The sequence below is a fragment of the Fringilla coelebs genome (genome assembly GCF_963513975.1).
Source record: "Fringilla coelebs genome assembly, chromosome: 1".
NCBI classification, from domain to species: domain Eukaryota; kingdom Metazoa; phylum Chordata; class Aves; order Passeriformes; family Fringillidae; genus Fringilla; species Fringilla coelebs.
Window position 1 is genome coordinate 109,898,842 of NC_140028.1, and position 19,613 is coordinate 109,918,454.

The 19,613-nt window shown below is 37.2% G+C and overlaps 1 protein-coding gene across 1 annotated transcript; it reads right to left on the reverse strand.

Moving 5' to 3' along the window:
- Window positions 1-563: 563 nt before the first annotated feature.
- ACP3 (acid phosphatase 3) lies at window positions 564-19,235 on the reverse strand (the record flags this gene model as incomplete). The annotated part of the gene is made up of 11 exons (XM_084205393.1): window positions 564-682; window positions 1,481-1,650; window positions 2,222-2,328; window positions 4,011-4,093; window positions 5,484-5,616; window positions 6,550-6,654; window positions 7,444-7,542; window positions 10,048-10,200; window positions 11,082-11,168; window positions 13,112-13,207; window positions 19,122-19,235. 11 exons carry the CDS (start codon window positions 19,233-19,235, stop codon window positions 564-566), a joined length of 1,266 nt encoding a protein of 421 aa, XP_084061519.1.
- Window positions 19,236-19,613: the final 378 nt, after the last annotated feature.

Consider the following 19,613-nt stretch of genomic DNA (forward strand, 5'->3'; position numbering starts at 1 on the left):
GCAGGCTGAAGACTTATTAGCTGTAGACCAAGGTCAAAACTCATGCATAAATTTGCATTAATAAATGCAGGAACAGTATGTTCAAATGCTGGTATGAGTCTTTTTCATACAGTAACCAACTTCTGCTCACTAAAACTATTTTCCTGTGCATCAGCAAAATAGCCATTTATAGGAAGTAAGGTAAATATTACAGAATGCAGTTTTGAAGAAAGGCTTGTTGAGAAGTAGAGGGCTAAATGGTAATAGGCAATATTAAAAAAAAAACATAGGCAATAGCATTCCTTCACCCCAGTGGTTGATATAAGATTGAGTAATAGTAGTAGTAGTAGAACAAAGATATCAATTGGAGTAATTCCATCCATCCAGTAATTCCTGAAATAACATATTTCTACAGTATTTCTCACTGCAGATGTGTAGAATTTTAGGCCACAGATACCTCAGTTGTTCAAGTTTATTGAATATGCTTTGGAGATTATTTTGACCAGAGCAAACTGATGGGTATCAGCAACTTTAAGTATTCCTTGATGTGTAGCTGCTCTCGCTTTCACTTTTTAACCTCCACTTTAAATGTCTTGGTAGTTGTTTCTGCTCCTGCAGCGTCCATAATGATAAAGGAGGTAGAGCAGTACAAGGTTAAAAATGGACAACAAGCCAACAGCAACATTAAATCCAATAAAAATATCTGTGAAGAACAAAAAATAAATGAAAAGGGAGTTAATGAAAGACATATATGTATACCATTTTATATCCTAAGCTAACAGTCTAATTATATATTTGTACAATGGAAATATTTCTGGCAAGATCATATTTACTGACATGCAAAATAAGAACATATACTTCAGTCCTAGAAATTTACAGATTGCTTCCTGTGAATAGGTGACTCTTGCTCCCATGTTTCCATAGGGCAGGAGGGCCTATGTGGAGTTAATGAAAAAAGAAAAATAGTTTCATCAGGGATCAGCAAAATGGTGAATATATGCAGGACAGGGGAAATAATGGGACTATTGAAAAGGTAATGTATAACATGTATTGCCTTGCTCTTCCCCTCCCTCCCAGAAATAATATTCAGGCAGGAAGAGGTTTTCAATTCTCAGTTGTTAGTAGATCATGGATCAGCTGCACCCAGTACAACTGCAGAATTACAGATGCACAAATCTTACGAGGCATTTGCAAGCCATTTTTGCTTAGCGTTTGCAGAAAGTCTGCTGTATCCAACATGAACAGGACCTTTGTATAGCACCGACATCCATACTTCTGTGCAACATTTTCAACAAGTGCAGATCTAGTTTTGACCACGGCCTCTAGGCAGCTCCTTTTGTGAATATGCTAATTTAATTTCTACTGACATTCCTTGTCCATAGTAAATCTGGCCCACACTTAAAGGGAAATCTGTTGATTGTGTGAAAAGTACAAAGTTTGGAGCCACTGATAAAATATCTGATTTTTGTCTTCTGTAGAAAATACAGAACTGTTACAGTACCTTTCATTTTGTCTTTCTTCCCACATTCTTTTGACCAGTTTTCTGTAATCACAGGAGAAACTAGTTCAGCAAACTTCTCAAGTGGACAAGAAGAGGTGCACCCAGGCAAAGTGAGGAGATAAGGATCCTTTGAAGTGTCGTTCCGATAATACATTTCGATGCTATATTGCCTGATTAACAACATTGAAAAGTTTTTTTAAAAAAGGTTATTAAATAGAAGGTTTCCTACTTTGAGACAGCATGTTGGAAATACGCTCTAACATCCTACTCTAGAACCTGTTCTCCAAGAGTAGAGGCTTTGTGAAAGACATCTGCAAAGCCCACTTTGCCAAAGCTGTTAATTTAACTGCACAGATCAACAGTCAGCTGAAAAGGTCCTTCTGCATGCGCCTTGAATGGCACCGGCACTGGGCTTTTCTAAGCCAACTGGCTTACTGTACGAGTTATATCTTGGAAATGTTCTTGCTATCATCTGAAGAATCAGGAAAATTTATTTAACCATTTTCTTCCCTCTCATAAGGCTTGTTTAACCTCTTCTTCCTCTCTTTCAAAGTATACATGCGCATTCAGAAAATGTAATTTTTCATAGTTTTAATATGACTTTGTGCCTATGGGCTATTAGTGAAGTATCTATTTAAATCAAAATTGTATCTTCTCACAATATTTGGGAGAGAAATGGTTTTGGGGAAGAGGGTAGCAAATTCTAAACACTCTTTCTTGCATCAATAAGAAGATACTTGCCCATTGCTTTCTTGATAGAGTTCAAAAAATTGGCAAGCAGCATATGGTGGCAGTTTTCCATTGAAAATATTGAGAGCAATCTGGAGGGCCCCAACTGTTGTGTCATGCTATTGGAGGAAAAAAAAAATCCATCCTTTACAGTCAATTAAGTCAACTAGCATTCATCCAGAGTTATGGGACAAGTGTAGACAGGGAATGCAAATCAAGATACAAGAAAACCTGTGTAAATTTGACCATAAAAATGTGTTCAGTATATTTACCATTGGGAAAAACATGTTAACTGATTACTACAGACAGCAGGAGGCATTTCCAAAGAGTTACTGCAGTATGTGTCTTACACCATCTGGTAGGATTTTGGAGACAAATACTGAGGGACAGCAAGATGTGGTTTGAGTAATAAATCTAGTTTTTCAGTCAATTTTCTCTTTTCCTTCCTTTGGTAGTGTCTTTTGCTCCAAGGTCAGATTAAGGCAGTGTAAAGTAGAATAATCTAGGGCATTTCAAGTGAAGGTACAAGTACTTTTTTTTCAGGTAGTATACTAGACAAATAGTTGTGTTCAAAGACTATTCTCCTTTCTTCCACTTCAGATTTTTTCCTATTATTACTCCTGTTTGGACTCATACAACGAAATCTTAGTTTGGCTTCTATTTTTATGGGATCTGTTACCCACCCACATATAGTTTCTTCATCTGCCCATTATCCCTGCTTTTTGCAGGGATCATAGGAAGAGGAGCTGAAGGCAGGAAGTCCAAGCATTTTGGTGCATAAATTTTGCGAACATCTTTAGGTATATATATATCTGCTAGACCTATTTATATTAAAGTCTAGCAGCTATGGTTTAATTATTATTCATGTTCTGGAATTTTATAGGCTGATCAGTTTCAAAAATAACAGTCTACTTGAACTCAGGGTATTAAAGCAGAAGTGAAAAATCTGGATGTACTGCTCTTTCTTCTTCAAAAAGAACGTGGTAGTACTAGAATCATGTAGGAAGGACAGTGATAAAGATTTGAGATATCAAGTAGTTTCTATAGGAGAAAAGATTAAATATGGTAGGACTCTGTCTTGGAAAAGGAAATATGGAAAAGGAGTGACAGAAAATAGTAAATTCATTAGAAACCCAGAAAATGTGAATAAGAACAGGAGTACTTTTTTCTTTAACACAAAATTCATTGTCACAGGGTGTTGCAGATTCCAAAGTTGTAAATGAATTTAAAAAGTAATTAGGCAAGTGGATGGAAGACAGTCTGTCAAGAGACACTAAACACAGGGACAATTCTGTCTCAGGAAGTCCCTAGGACACAGATTGCAGGAAGGTTTTATCGCTCTCTACTGGCTTTATTCTCACATTCATCCCTGCCTTTGGCTCTTGTTAGAGAAAGAATAATGAATGAGCTAAGCAGATCATTGCCTGATGAAAATGGCCCTCTTCACTCTCTAAAATAAATAAAATAATACCAGCAGTAGTAAGAAAGAACCCACAGAGGAGAGATTTAGGAGGCACAGCTGAAGTTCTGCTATGTGCCAGTATCTTTGGAGCACTTCAGGAAAGATGCACCTAATAGAAACTGCACTGCTGGATTGTAGGAATAATGAATGATAAAATATATAGGTTTTTTTTGCCAAATATAGTTTCACTAAAACTAAGGTGAGATCCATGCCTGTACTGTGTTCTTGTACTGATTGGTGTTTATCTTGCTAGCCGAATTAAACTGTAGTATATTATTCTTTCATTTAACTTAAATACTGGTAAAAAAAGCAAGATTTATGAAATATGAAAATACTCACTGCAGAGTAGACCTCCATTTTTGTTGGTTTTGAAGAATTGGCAGCTTGTTTAATACTGTGTAAAATAATATTCACAAGGACACCTTAAAAAGATGGGAAAAAAGGGAGTGGAAAATTAAGGTATAATGTTTGAATGGAAACAAAAGATTAAGTAGTGTGAGTATACAATATAAAACATTTACTCAGGCCTCATACTCATTTTTCAGTTTAATACAATTTTGTAACTACAGAGAAGATATTACAGAGGAGAAACATATGATTCATCATCCAGGTCAAGTGAAGAAGCAGGATTCACAGGAAATCATTTAGAACCATCCTGAGAACTGGTGATAATGACACTTCCAGTTCTGGTATGCTGAGATCTCTCCATTCTTTTTTTGGTTTTTTGTAGTGTTGGAATAATGACAACTGTGCTGGTCTCTTCCTCTCTACATGCCAAAGAAATATTTTAACTATTTACTTCCAACATGTTACACATTATTGATTCTTCGTTTTTTCCAAAGCTCTTTTGTATTTCTTCTCCTGCCCAAATGTATTCTAAAACCAATGGGTAAGGGTAGCAGAAACTCCCTGAAGCACAGTTTATATCATTCTAAGGAAAGAGGTTGTAACTGGTATGCCAGTGAACATTAAATAGTCCTGACCATGTGATATGGGCCTCTGCCAGCTAATAGGCTTTACTGCAGATTGTAGCCTGTAATTGCTATATATTTGATCCAGTGATGTGCATGCCTAGGTGATGGATCTGCTAATAATTCTTTACCTAGATCTAGGCTACACAGTAGGTACATTAGAAAACCTAGCCTCAAATGTTCCAGCCTGCAAATATTCTAACTCAACTGTTTGGATTTCCTGCTCATGGATACCTGGGGATCATATGATAGATTCCAGGGTTGTGTCCTGAAGTAGTGTTAGAATGTGCAGCACAGTCTATGTGCCCCCATTTTGGAGTTAAGCAGTAGTTCCCAGTTCTTGTAGTTCTTGCAGTATAGACATAACTGGAATCTCTCAGCTTCTATTCTGATCAGACTGTTCTGGACCAGCTTTATATCACTTAGAGAGCTACAAATATGTTGCCAGTGTTTTGACACAATGTATAACCAGTACATCAAAGGGAGAAAAACAACAGTAAACAACTGGAAGAAATGTTGGAGAAACAACTAGATCTAACCTACTATAAGATTAGTATCATAACCATGAGGGCCTGATTTATTCCCTTAGTTTTCTACAATATTTCTAAAAAGTCCTAATATCTTTAAAAATCTGGAAAACCTGAAGATATTAATTTTTACGCCTGGTTGCACTATTTTATCCATGCAAGTGCCAATGCTCAGTACATATTTGAATACTTAATATGGCATCCAATGTCCATAGTTTCAAATCAAGGGTTTGTCTGAATAATTTTGCATTAGTAAAGTGACAAGATGTTGCATTACCTCCTCCTTTCTTAAAGCTATGCATTTTTTGATTTACCTCCTTGTAGTCGTGATTTCTCTTCTGTTTTATAAACCCCAAATAATGAGAGTAAAGATAATTCTGCCAGTTTTTCCATCTTGTTGATTACATCTTTAGTGGCCCATACAGGGAGAGTGTAATTATGAATATCCTAGTGATAAAGGAAAACAAAAGCATGTTTATAATTCACTGGTTTCCATCATCCTATCATCTACCCTCACACTACTTAGTTTAGACTTTCTGAGGCTGTCCTCAGAATTCTCTGTACAGTATGGCTTTACTCCAGAGCATGCCCTGAAACAAATTTTATGGGAATGAGGATTGGCCTGAAGTGAGTGCATGGGCAGAGGACAAGCACCTAAATGAAGGAGATTCCTTGTAGGTATAATGTGTTCTTACTATAGAGATACATGTTTTTGGTGGGAAATATTACACACATATGTCTGCTTCTCTTTCTTTCTCTGGGTCTTCAGGTTATAGATATCTAATTTTTTTCTGCCTTTCCATATAGTTGTCCACATGCCAGTTCTATCACTGGGCAACTAGAGACAATTGTCACTCTTCAGTCATGTAACAGTGGCAGTGTCTTATAATGTTTAATTACCTCAGTTTGTAGAGGATATGTTCAAAATTCTTTATATACTGCTGGTAGTGACTGGGGCCAAATGGAATTATCCCATGCTTGGGGTCAGTTTGGGCATTTTTTAACTGATAGCAATCACTGTCTCAAAAATTTTTAACTGATAGATCTTTCATGGTCGCTCATGTTCAAAATCTTAAGTATTTTGATGTTTACCTTTTGATAGATTAAAGCTAATAATTTCATTTCTCTGTTAAAAATCACAAATCTATTATAGCCATCATGCTGAATAATTCTATAGCAGCATATTGGGAAGGGAAAAAAGGAAATAATGTAGACCATGTTTTTACCAAAGCACTAAAATATAACTTAGATTCAAATTACAAAAAAAAAAAAAAGTAGAAGACAATACAACTCATTCCTATGAAAACACATTGCCGTGGTTTAATTGAAACCCAAGGTTGGAGTTATATTCTTCCCCAGCATCTATTGATTTATTATTACCTCACAATGTAGAGTATCATATGTATTCCACAGCTGGAAATTGTCCAGTATTTTAAGGTGATTTAGTTCAAGCCCTGTGTTAACTGCCATTGTTTGCAAAAAATCCTGTGGGGAAAAAAGTGAAGAGTATACCACAAATGCTCAATACCCATGGAACATACATGCAGATAGATTTACTAACACCCAACCTTTTCACAGAATTTTCACAGAATAAAGAATAAGCTAAGTTTTAAAGGACCTGTAAGGATCATTGAGTCCAACTCTGGGCCTGCACATGACATTCTTAAGAATCGTTCCATGTGCCTGAGAGCATTGTCCAAGTGTTTCTTGAACTCTGTCAGGCTAGTGCTATGATCACTTCCCTGGGGAGCCTGTTCAATGCCTGACCACCCTCTGGGTGAAGAGCCTTTCTCTAATATCTAACCTTGGGGGTGCAATAGTCTGGTCAGAGAGAGAGATAAGCTTTCCCACAGATCGGTCTGGGAAACTTTAGGGAGCTGGAGAGAAAAAATTCTAAACAATCTGCACCTGGTGTTTTGTAATAAGCTCTTTTGCCCATAAGGTTGTTTACAGATGGGTGTCTTGTTAATTAGCCGGTCATATGAAATGTATTGTATTGATGAAATGACCAATCAGGTCCACCTGTATCAGACCGGTGTATAAAAGATGCTGTTTCAGTAAAATCAGGGCTTTTGCCACTTTGCCTTCTGATCTGACTCTGTGTCAGCTCTGACCCGATGGTGACGTAACCTAAACAGCGGTTTAATTTTTTTCAACTTGTTTTTGCATTTTAACAAATTAAAAAAATGCAATTCCGTAACTTCTACAACTTAGTTACCTTCCTTTTACTCACATCTTGGGTTTGTTTCTTTGGTTTTTCTTTTTTTCTCTTACCATGTATGGTTGTATTCTACTTTGAAACTCTTTAGATGTTTGTGTTTCATGCTGAAGTTCATCAAAACGGGGACAGTTGGGCAGAGGGAAGTTCAGCCTCTGAAACATGAAAAGGAAAACTTAGAATAGTTCTGAAATTATCAACACCCCTCTGTTTTTTCTGTTGATGAGATTAATGGTGTAATATTTTTTAGACAGATTCATGGTTATGCTAGACCTACTCAATAATTGTTTGTTTGGGTACCTTAATCATTAATTCAGTTAACATAGTGAATAGGCTGGGGTAACTTGACTTTTTAATGGCTACTTGTTTCTGTGATACATTGATTTCCCTTAATTTAGCTGATTTTGGCAAAAAGAAATGACACAAGTGTGTCAAGAGAATGCTTTGAGAAATGGGTCAAGGTCCATGATCAGAAATTTAAAAATCTACAATTTCCTTCTCATTTCCTTATTTCTCCAGAGGTAACTTAACTCCACCTGGTACTGGAATCTGAACTGCTTCTCCATCTACACATGAGGTGTCATTCTTTGGAGATAACCAGTGGATTATGGTAAGCATTTTAAGCACCACTTAATAGACAGAACTTGAAGGAAGAATGATAGATTGTTCTCCTGAAGTATCAAAAAACTATGGGCCTAAGGGCTCTGTTCTGCTTGAGGGAAATGGTTCACTTTTAATTACTCCAAGTGTGTGCATTAGGAGGTCACATGATAGTATTATATTTGATCTGAAAAACATGTAAATACATGCATCCTTCAAACCCTGAGCTCTTATCAAATATGGTTTATATCTTTATTGCACAAAGACAAATGATGCCTGATGCAGCATAAAATGTCAGTGAAAAGCCATGGTGAACAAAACAAGCTTGTGCTGGTTTAGCACCTTACGTCACATCACTGGAGCATTTTTGACCCAGCACTAGTATCCTGTAACATTTACAGACTGCACTTCCAGCATGTCTCCAGTGGACATTGGCAGCAGCCACCAGCTGACCCTAGCCCACTTTCACTTGGATAGGTATCCAACAGTGCAATTTCTCTGTAACAGCAGCACACTGGAGGATAAAAGATCATGCAATATGAAACTGGGGAATGTTGTTTAATTACACAATAATAGATGTTTCTCTTGCTGTATGTCTTAATTATCTCTCTCTAGGTGTTATTATTTAAGCCACTCCCTTTGGCTTCATTAAGCTGTACTCAGTACTGCTGCCTGTCAAGTCTTGATAGATCTCAGTGGCTTGAAAATAAACTGTGATTATGGTTTTTTTACAGGACTGTACCTGGCTTCAGTTTCCCACTTTGTGTTGCTTGGGGCTTGAAAATACCTTCACACATCTGCTTGGGTTAACAAGGGAACAATTTTTTTTCCAGGTGGTTTGCATTATAAAAGGCATTTTGTATTGCTGCAGAGGTGTGTTTGAGAGAAGTGTCAATACCCACTCCTGAAGCAGCCACAGAGTGATGAGGCACTAGAGACTCCTACAAATGAGCTTGCCTTCCTCAAGTTATTTCGTTGCACTGTGATTCCCCTAAGGGCTTTGAGGCGTTATATAGCCAAAACTCTAACCACTTTCATGTTTTTCTTGTCTTCTGGTGAAAGGACTTCCTCTGGTGTCCTGTATTTAAATAACAATGACAGTGTTCTTTTCTGTTTAGGAACATGGTTAGGTTTCTGGCTGAATCACACATGCCTAATCCAGTTTGTGGGAGCCCTTTCTTTCTGTACCTGTTTTTATACATGGTCTCTAATGATGGAGCAACATCAAAGGGAGAGAGGTGTGGCAGCCCCTCAATGAGTGTGTTCATTGTCTGATGTTGGTGACAGTCAGTGATGTAATAGGGGGTTTGTACAAATTTCCTTAAAGTCAGCTTCTGTCCTCAAAGCCAGAAGTAAATGAGGCTTTCTGCTATTACACTCACAAGTTTTTTATCCTTGTTGGCCACATTGTTCCTTACACAGGCCTTGTGACAAGAGCAAGGGAAATTAAAATCTAAACCTGAGTCAGCCAGAATGAGCTACGTGAAGTAAAACTTCTACAGGACCTATTATTCAGGTAGGTCTACTCTTATGATCTGCAAGAGAAGTGCTAGGGTTTCATTAAATGTTTCTATAGCACTGAGCATAAAAGAGCCCTTGTCTGTAATTAGAATGCCTAAGTGCTACCAGAATAAGAAGGTAATCATTTTGAGGTCATTACAGTGACTGGTGGAAATTCAATTCCTTGTATAAACTATGGAGAAAACATGCCAAAGAGACAAGATCTGTCTAGTTGAGTGGTGTTTAGAAAAGCACTTGTTTCCTGTAAAGATTTAGGGCAACTTCCCTGGGATACTGTCCAAAAGTGTTCTGGTCAGAAGAAAGAACCTCGGAGAAAATGGTAGTGTGTGTGATAATTCAGATATTCTGCAACTATGGAAGGAGGATTTCATATAGCTGTTACAGTTGACCTATGACATATTTGTCAGCCAGAAGCTGCACTTGATATTTTGTATTATATTGAACTCAAAAAGCTTATAAAAATGCTTTTTAGCTTTTTTCTTTTCTTTTGCTTCTGTGAAAGATTAGAGCTTTATAGAATGCTTCTAGCCAGTACTCACCTGCTCTGCTGTTTTTTGAAAAATATGGACTGGAATGGGTTGCCAGAGAAGCTCAGGGTTCCAAATTTGGCTGCTAGTTGGTGGAAAGAGGCCAGAAAGATATGACTGGGCACTCATAATGGTGCGATCATAATCTGTACTTTGGATGTAAAACTGAAAATAGAATGGCAAAAAATTAAAGATAAAATGGAAATTATAAAATATTAGGGAAATTTTACCCACCTTGTCAATACTGGCTTTTTGTTTTCAGTTTTATATTTTTGCATAAAGTCAAAACAGTGAAACCATAACTCAGCTTTCCAGGGCCCTACTTCAGTTTCACAGATGGAATTTCTAAGCATCTTTTAATTTGGAATCTAACCTTCAGACTGAACTGAAAGAATAGGAAAACATGATTTCGAAGAAGGAAATTATCCTATTTTTCTCAATTTAACATTGATACATATGATTTAGTGGTGGACAGGTTAACAGCTGGACTTAAAATTCGTAAAGGTCTTTTCCCACCTAAATGATTCTATGATCTATCATTGATCAGGAATGTTAAAGTACTCAAAAACATAAACTTCTCTTGGGAGCATAGCAAAGGTCTTTCATGCCTTGCCATAATGCACGCCTCCTCAACAGACCGAAATGTTAGAGGTATCTTCCCCACAATGCATCTGTATGGTGTGATAAGCACATCCAAAGAGCTGTTAGACCTCTCTGTTACAGGAGGAACTGTGTAAGCATAAGCATGACTGGAGAGGTATTCATCTGTGCATGACCATTATTATCTTAGTCTGTTGAAAAATTCTCAATTCATTCATCATGGAGCTGTTCAGTTTGGGAAAATTAGATTGTGAAAGACCCAAACGGAATATAAGAGCTGAAAAATAGACTTTGTTCTGTGTTTACTTTTACATAAGTCTGACTTTCAAAAATGTTCTTCTATTACCTTAATTTCCATTAATGAAATGAATATAATAATGTGCTTTTTTTAAGTCCATAGTTCTGCTATGCCAGAGAAATGTGCTGCAGACAGATCTGCTTTATACCTCTTGCCGGTTGTATGTGCTGTTCAAGAAGCTGGAATATCGTTTCCTCATGTACTGTCCAAGTTCAAATAGCTGCTGCATTCCAGTCTGTAAGGCAAGCATACTAGATTAGAGACTTTTAGTGTAAAAGTGTCCTTTTTTTTTCTTTTTTTTTGTGTCTTCAGTAATCACCTTTTAAGTGATTATTAACTGTTTGTATAACGTACTGTTATTGTGGTTTAACCCCAGCTGGCAACTGAGCACCACACAACTGCTCTCTCACTCACCCCTGGTGAAACTGGGGAGAGGATCAGAAGAGTAAAAGTGGGAAAACTCCAAGGCTTGAAGACAGTTTGATATGAAGAGCAAAAGACACACATGCCAGCAAAAAACAGCAAGGAATTTATTCACCACTTCCCATGGACAGGAAGGTGTTAAGCCTCCAGGAAAGCAGAGTCCCATCCCAGTTACTTGGGAAAACAAGTATCTGGGATACATTCACATCAAGCTGAATGTCTGCCCCTTCCTCTTTTTCCACCCAGTTTTATATGCTGAGCATGGCATCGTATGGTGTGGTATATCTCTTTGTCAGTGGAGATCTGCTATCCCAGCCATGTCCCCTCCCTGCTTCTTGTGCACCCCCAGACAAACTCAGGGTGGTACAAGAAGCAGAAAAGCCCTTGAATCTGTGTAAGCCCGGCACAGGAGCAGCAAAAACCTCCCTGCATTGTCAGCACTGTTTTCAGCACAAATCCAAAACAGAGCCCTGTACCTGCTCTCTCTCAGCCAAAACCAGAAAAAAATGTGTATATTGCAGGTGATCTAGAATTTTTAATAGAAATGTTCACTTATATATATGAAGAAATTATATGTTCTGAAATGCTAAGATTGCAACATCTGCTACAAAAAGGCGATGACCCTAATTCTATACTAATACTATTTCCCCAGTGCTGTAGATCCGTAGGCACTGGTCAACATTGTCCTTTACAATGTATGTCATTTAGTGATAGCTGAGAGAGGATGAATGACAGCCTAGCATTTATCATTGTCATTGCTCTGTTATTTGTCCAGCCTTCTACATTTGTGGCTTATATTTCTGCCTTAAGTAGCATTCTTCTGTTTTTGCCTTGGTGTGCCTGCAGGTGTCTTAGGTTGCACACTTTTCTGTTATTTATTTTTCTGTCTTTTCTGTTATTTATTTCTAAAGTCTAAGCTGAACTTTAACCTGTCAGAGAAGGACATTCCTACTACTGTTGTTAAAAAGATAGCAAAAAGTTCTCAAAAAAGTCAATGCCAAAGCAGGAACATCTTAGTACATAAGCTAGTAATAAGCTAGCAATACATTGTTTCAGTGTGTGAATTTTACAGATCTTTCAAGCCCCCTTCAAACACGAAACACTGAACTGTCTTTGTTTCATGCTTCTGCATGACATAATGTTATTAGGAAATGCATTGGCTTCCTTTTGCTCCAGAGCTTCATATGTCAAATACAGTAAAAGAGCTAAGGCTTGATGTTCAAATGCCAGAGCAGCAAGTAGGTTCAGTGCATCCTAGTGAAACTCTGGGCTGCAGGTGGCCTTGTTAGAAAACACGTTGTCCCCAGAAGCAACCTTCTCCTGCAGGTCTTCTCTTGTTTTGTGTATTGGTGGTTGTCAGTCCAATGATGAGGTGTAGACTCCTCACTTGTCTTGGTGGGCAGGTGTCATCTCTTTGCCCTATCACAGGACTCAGTACTTAATGAAGTTAGAACTTCATCAATGTTGACAGAACAGTGTTTAAACTTGTCATTTATTTAAATGCAGACACACTATCAAGAAGTTGTTGCTTTTAGGAAAGTAATTATAAAGCTATGATGAACAAGATTCCAATTTAGTAATAGCTAAATGAATAATATTGCAAAAATGTTTATGAATTACTGGTATTAGTATTTGCTAATGGCAACTATCAGAACGTGGGATTTTGCTAATGCTTTTGAGACACACACACAAAAAATATCTTCCCACTTCCACTATTAGTAGCATTTTTAAGTTCTTCTAAGAAGGTCAACATACCTTGGTGAGCTGTCCAAATCCCTGGGGCCATTCACTTTCTTTGTGTAGATCAGTTGGAAAGTTCACAATTGGTGTTCGGTCCCCGTGTCGGAAAACCTGACAATGTAAGCAATAAAAACCCCTTGAGTTTGTTACTGTTAACACTCCTTTCTTATCTAACTAGTAGTGAAGCTTACATTATACTTCCAGTGTCATTTTTCAAATGAAAATGCTGGAGAGTCTGCAAAAACCTGGTCAAGTAGGATGTGAACACATTTTTTAAAATCAAGATTATGTATAATTATATTAGAATTATAAGTGGGCATAAGCCTGATGATTCTTCCTTCTAGAACATTAATCACCCAAGATGTTAATGTTGGGATTGCGTTCACGGCTAGGCATCTAGACAGGAAATATGACAGAATTTTGGAAACTCAGTTCCTCTCTCTGAATATTAAGCCAGTTACTGATGTGCTTAGATTAATATTTGATTACTTTGTCATAGGCACTTGAAATTTTTTTTGGTAACCTTTTTTTCATAGCAGTATCTTTAAAAGTAATTCTATGTACACATAGATCTTATGCTCTGTTTCTCAATCATCCTAAAATATAAGATAAAAGAGTTGAAACATTTACACTGCTGGCTTAAATAATACCTTATTAGTACCTTTACATGCATATATAAAAATATTTATTTTAAAGTCTTTAGGATTTTATTTCTATCAAATTCAGTGAGAGCAAAGAGTTTGATATCTTTACTATCCTGAACAGTCCGGCGTGTTGAGTATTAGTGTGATGCATTCAATCATATGATTTTTAATCAGAAAAATTAAATGAACCATTTTGTATTTTTATTCCAGCATACAAAGGAAATTACAGTCCTAGATTAAATGGTTCTGAAAAACTAAATTATCCCTTCTAAGCATATGCTGCGTGGGCTTAGAAAAATTAAATCCACAGAAGTTTCACATGAAACAAAATGCTGAAATACAAATTCACAGGGCTCCAGACAACCTTCCAGGATGCTGACCCAAATTGTTGGAAAAATTACCTTTGCTTATCTATGTTCCCATCAGCAGCTTCATTCCTGACTTAGCACAATAAAATGACAACGTAGCACCGTGGTATATTTGTTAATAAAATGACATTTATGCCCTAGTACCTCAGTGGTACATAGCTTGTTTATAATTAATACTCTCCATTGCCTCATTAGCTGCATCATTCTTGCCCAGACATCAGAGAGGGTTGTTCACACTAGTTAGCTTGCCACCCCCACTGGGAGGTGTTTCACGTTTATAGTTTTCAAAGTAAACACCAGTGGTGTGACTTAATGTTTTAATTGCCACACACACCCTTTCCATCAGCCTAATGCACATGAACCTGCGCTAGAGCAGGTACTTCAGAGATGGAAAATACTCTCCATTACAGGCAAATATAATTGGATTTCTCCCTCTGTTCATTTTCTACAATAGACAACAAAGTTTGCTAGAGTATAAATTACCATTAGAACCTGTACGAGATGGCTTACTATGTTTTTTGTTTTGCTAGTTTAATTTCACTATGTGGCCAACCTGAAATGAATATTTTGCAGCAAATTGAGGAGGATTTTCACCTCCAAAACCCAAAATTTGCTATTTGGGGTTTTTTTCCTTATCTGTGCAATTTTTAATCCTCTTTAAATCTCATTTCTTATAATATGGAATCTCAGTTGGTTCTTTATAACAATTTCTCAGTGCACCTGTAGTGAACAGGAGAATAAGTAAAGAGCTACATTTTCTGGTGGCCAATTCAGCTGAGTGCAAGAAAAATGAGTGAGGAGGACTTCTGTAGTACTGCTTGTTTCCTTATGCTGATGTACATAGGTGTCAGGTAGGATTTATTAGTTTTTCTGGACAAGCTGGTACCTGTATCAAGAATTACAGCATAGCTGCATCCTCTCTTGTTTAAATTATCCAACTTCACACGAATGCGTTTTTATAGGTAATTGACAATTGTTCAAACTGGCTGACGTGTTTAAATGACTAATTTTTATGTATATTTTAGGCAATACCTAACCATAGATCAACACTTGGCCATAAATATGCCCTTTTTATTAGTGAAAAATTACTGGCAACATGTTAGATCTTAAATACTGGTTTGGGATGTTTTATGTTCAATGAACAGTGTGACCCTGAGTGTGTCACAGCAGTCACAGTCACAACAGTCAACACCTAACAGCTTTCAATAAGCCAGAACAGCGTTTTATCTGAATGGAGGTTAGTGTGCAAAAAGATCAAAAGAGATATTGAATATATGAGCAGGAGATATAAAGAAAAAGATTTTATTTCTTTGTAACCTTAAGCAATTAAAGGAGTGGAGGAGTGCTCTTCTAAAAAGAAGCACAGTTTCCTTAAGTCCACACAAAATAGGAAATAATTAAACTCCTTGTTCATATTTCTGCACCTTCATTGTGCAGTGTCATGTAAATAGGATATGAACACTAAGCTGGAAGCAGCAAGAAGGGAGCAAACACTTAAAAAAGCAGAACCCCATTTTTAGGAATTGAAGGACAGAGCTTCTTAGCCAACTGGTTTTTGTATGTGCTCAACCCTCTGTGCTACTTCTGAAAATGACCTTGCTTCAGCTGGAGATGAAACAATGACTGTATGAGCAACCACTTAACCTAAGTGGTTGAAAGACCACTCATTCACTCACAGCTACATCTTAAGAGACTTTTTCTAAAACTTGAAACTGTGTTAGAACAGTTCATTATTTCATCATTTCATTAGAACACCTGATAGGAAAAGAAAGTGTTTCCCAATAAATCTTACCTTACTCATCAATATGAGTTTCTCAACACTCATAATTTCAACTTTTTAAAAAACGAGTTGATTCTTCAAATTAATTTAAAAATGTGTGTTGCAGCATTTATTACTGCTGGCCTACAGATTGCCTTCCTCTTTCAGGAGATGCAGTACATGGCAGAATGAGAGAAGAGGAGCAAGGAAGCAGCATAAAAAATGAAAAGATACCAGAAATCAAGAAGGAGGCGCTGGTAAGGGGAAAGTGCACAAGAAGAGCAAAGCAGATCTGTTTGGTATGTTAATTTTGGCACTCCTTTTGAAGTGCTTCACCTCAGTTCTCAGAAGCAATAGGTGAATAATTACCAAATTCATTACCCTCTCCTTCCATTCTGATACAGCTTGAATCTGATTTGGTGTCTGGGTTCATTCATTCACTCTTGGTAACTTTGTGAGCACGATCACTTTGTATGAAAATGGTCACATGACTCAGACTTTGGCCAGCATTTGCTTCCATTGTTGTCAGGTGAAAAATCATACTGGAGACAATCTGTTGCAGGGGAGGGGGTGCACTGAGGATATGGCATGTGTAGTATACACATATATATAACATCTTCATTTAGAAATGCCATGAACTACAGTGAAGTATCTGGTTTTGAGTAATAGTGAGCCTCTTGCAGACACTTTTATTGACAGACTTAACTTTAATCAAAAAGATCTCTTACTTTGAAGCCAGCAGTAGGGAGGGAGAAACAAAAGTGAAGTGAAACCATCATGCTGCCAGTTCAGGGAAACCAGATGTAGAAATACTGAGCATGTTTAGTCAAGGTTTCAGATGGCTTGGCTTGATTAGAGAAATCATGCTCAGAGATAACATGCTCAGTCAACGCTTCCTATCCCGAGTTACAAGAACAAAAACATGATGAAACCACAGTGCCTCAGAAACCACACCTCTTTGTGTATATGACAGGTGAAATGTGTGTGTGTGCAGAGGCTGAAAGTCCAGGTCAGAACTTCTTTAAGCAGAGGCAATAAATCACTACTTTATTTCTACTTGGGTGCCTGATTGTCCTACATATTTCCTATTTTCTTCTTTAAAGTTTGTGGTTTTAAATTTAAATTCTGCCTTTAATCTTAAATTCATTGCATAAGAGTTATGGTAAGAGCTGATGTTTACATGTAAGCAAAGAAATTTTAAAAGCATTTTTAAAAATTAGCTTGAATTCAAGCTTTTCAGAGAACAGGGCTTGTAGCCAATAATCAAAATGTGCAGAGTCAGCACAAAATTGGAGGTTGTGAGGAGAGAGTGAGGCACCTTCCCAGGCATAGCACAATTCTAGAAGTGAGAAAAAGTGAACATTTATCTGTGTTTCTTTGTCCCTGCAGATGTATTTTATATTGTGCAGTTCTGCTAAGGAAATTTAAAAAATTTTTATGACAATTTTCACACTGCAGTAATACTCCCAGGTGAAAACATAGTAACTTACAGGACAGCTGGACAATGGCTGTTGAAGTATGTCAGAAAGATGCCTTTCAGATTTACTGATTGTAAATCTGAACTGTAGCAATACCCTCATTATATCCCATTATATCAGTGGTATATTCACTGATGGGGTCAATTCTTATGCTGTATATTTATACTAGCAATTCTGTTTCTATGAAAATTCAATCAGTGATTTCAGAAGGCAAAATTCAATAGAGCATACATAAACCCTGACTTGAGAAAAAAGATGTATATTGTGATAAGATTAAACCTATTGTAACATTTTATGTGATTGGTCAGCCTAAGCAAAAGTAACAGGATTAAAAGGAAGACAGCCTAAATGAAATTTACCTACTATTTAATGTTTATTTTGATAGGCTACCCTAGAAATTGGGGGTTTTTTTTTTGGTTGGTTGGTGTTTTGGTTTTGGTTTTTTTTTTCTTTTTTTTGTTTTTTTTTTTTTTCCCTAGATTATGGTAAGCAGATGATTTTGGATAAGAAGCCTCTCTCTCCAAACTGGTAAACATTTCCAGTAACTTTCTGCAAAATCATCGCTTGTCAAAACACAATAACAGTAATTCAATAAAAATCTCATTCCTTTCAAGGAGTTAATGCTCCAAGGCTTGCTGTCTGCCTGTTTTCATCCAGTTCTCCCTGTTACCATTGAAAAACCATGTAGGTATATTTCTGTATACAGAATGTTACTGGAATTAGCGTCAGGTCCCTGCTATGTGTGGTGTCTCAGCAGGAGCAGGAACTGGTTTTTCCTGTGCACTCTGGCCTTCCTCCAAGCAGTGCATGCCCAATACACCCAGTGTGGCTATATGTGAAGTGCCCTATCTAGAGTCAGAAGATAGGTTTTGAATGCAGCACTTCTGCACACTTAATGTCTCAAATAGGGAAAGGCTGAAGGAGAAGATCTTCAATTGCCTTTTTATAAAAGTTCATTCCAATCCCCTCAACTTTGTACAGAAAATATTCCTTTGGACTAACTATTCTTTATCATTATGCCTTTTATTAAAAAAAAGAATGAAAAGGACCATTGTTCAACCTTCATTATCCAAAGTATTACATTGAATTAATGTCTCTTTTTCTAGAGGTATTAGGGAAAGTGACATGGAAGTAGTGTTTAGCTACTTTGAAATAAGAAATGGCCCAGCAAAAGAATTATTACAGTCTGTTTTCAGACTAACTGAAGTTAACACAACATGTCTCTCAAATCTCCACTTAAAAACACCTGCTTATTTCATTTCTCAGTGTACTGCTGTGACAGTTCAGTTATTGTGAAATGGAAAATATTTATTTTGTGTGTTTATGCGTGGTAACTTCTGTAACGTGCTAAGCTTCATCTTCCAAGCACAGAAGAGGTAGTCCATAGTCACCAGCTCTCACACTATGCATTGGAGTGCCCGCTAAACTAAGGAAGAGTAGGTAAATGTGGACTTTGCATCTCTTAATTCCTCTGCACTATGCATCTACCACAAAGTCAGCTATCTTGAAATAACAATTAGGAGATTAGGAGATGAAAATTTGGAGATGAAATTAGGAGATTAAATAATTAGGAGATTAGGAGATAAAAATTCTAAGAACTAGAAACATTTTTATCTTTCTTTAGGTGAGGTCTTTAAACTCAGTAAGCAAAAGGACAGCAGTACTCATTTCTAAGTTTGAAGACAAGCAAAGAAACTGTACACCTTGTCTGATTCAACAGACATGTAATTCTGTCCCTGTATCCCCCACAACAAAACAGAAAACAAATCTACTTACTACAACCACAAACTTCAGTTCCCGTGCTGCAGTAGTCTGTTGAAGCAGAGTGAGAATTATGTGGAAAGAAAAACACAGGATCCTAGACAAGTTGGGGAGCCGTATCACACCCATCCTGACAGAAGAGGAAAGAAAGACTTTGTAGCTCCAACAGCTGCACAGGCTCAACGGCGAGACGTCAGGCTGTACCTTCAGAAGGGGTGGAACTGCCGCTGGTGCATTTCAAATCCAAGAGGAATGTTGCGTGACTACGCAACAAATTGCATCGGCCTTTGTTTTCAAATTACTGTTTACATTCTTTTTAATCAAATCCTAATTCAGTTCCTTTTTTTCCTATAATATTTTTTTCTTTTGGAGTTCGAGGATGAAGTTAAAATACAAAGGAACTGCTAAGCATTGCTGGTGTTTCAACATACCGGTTCTGTTTTGACTTTTCTGTGCCTGGAATTTTTCCAAACTATAGCCACAAGGATGAACCACAAGCCACGCAAT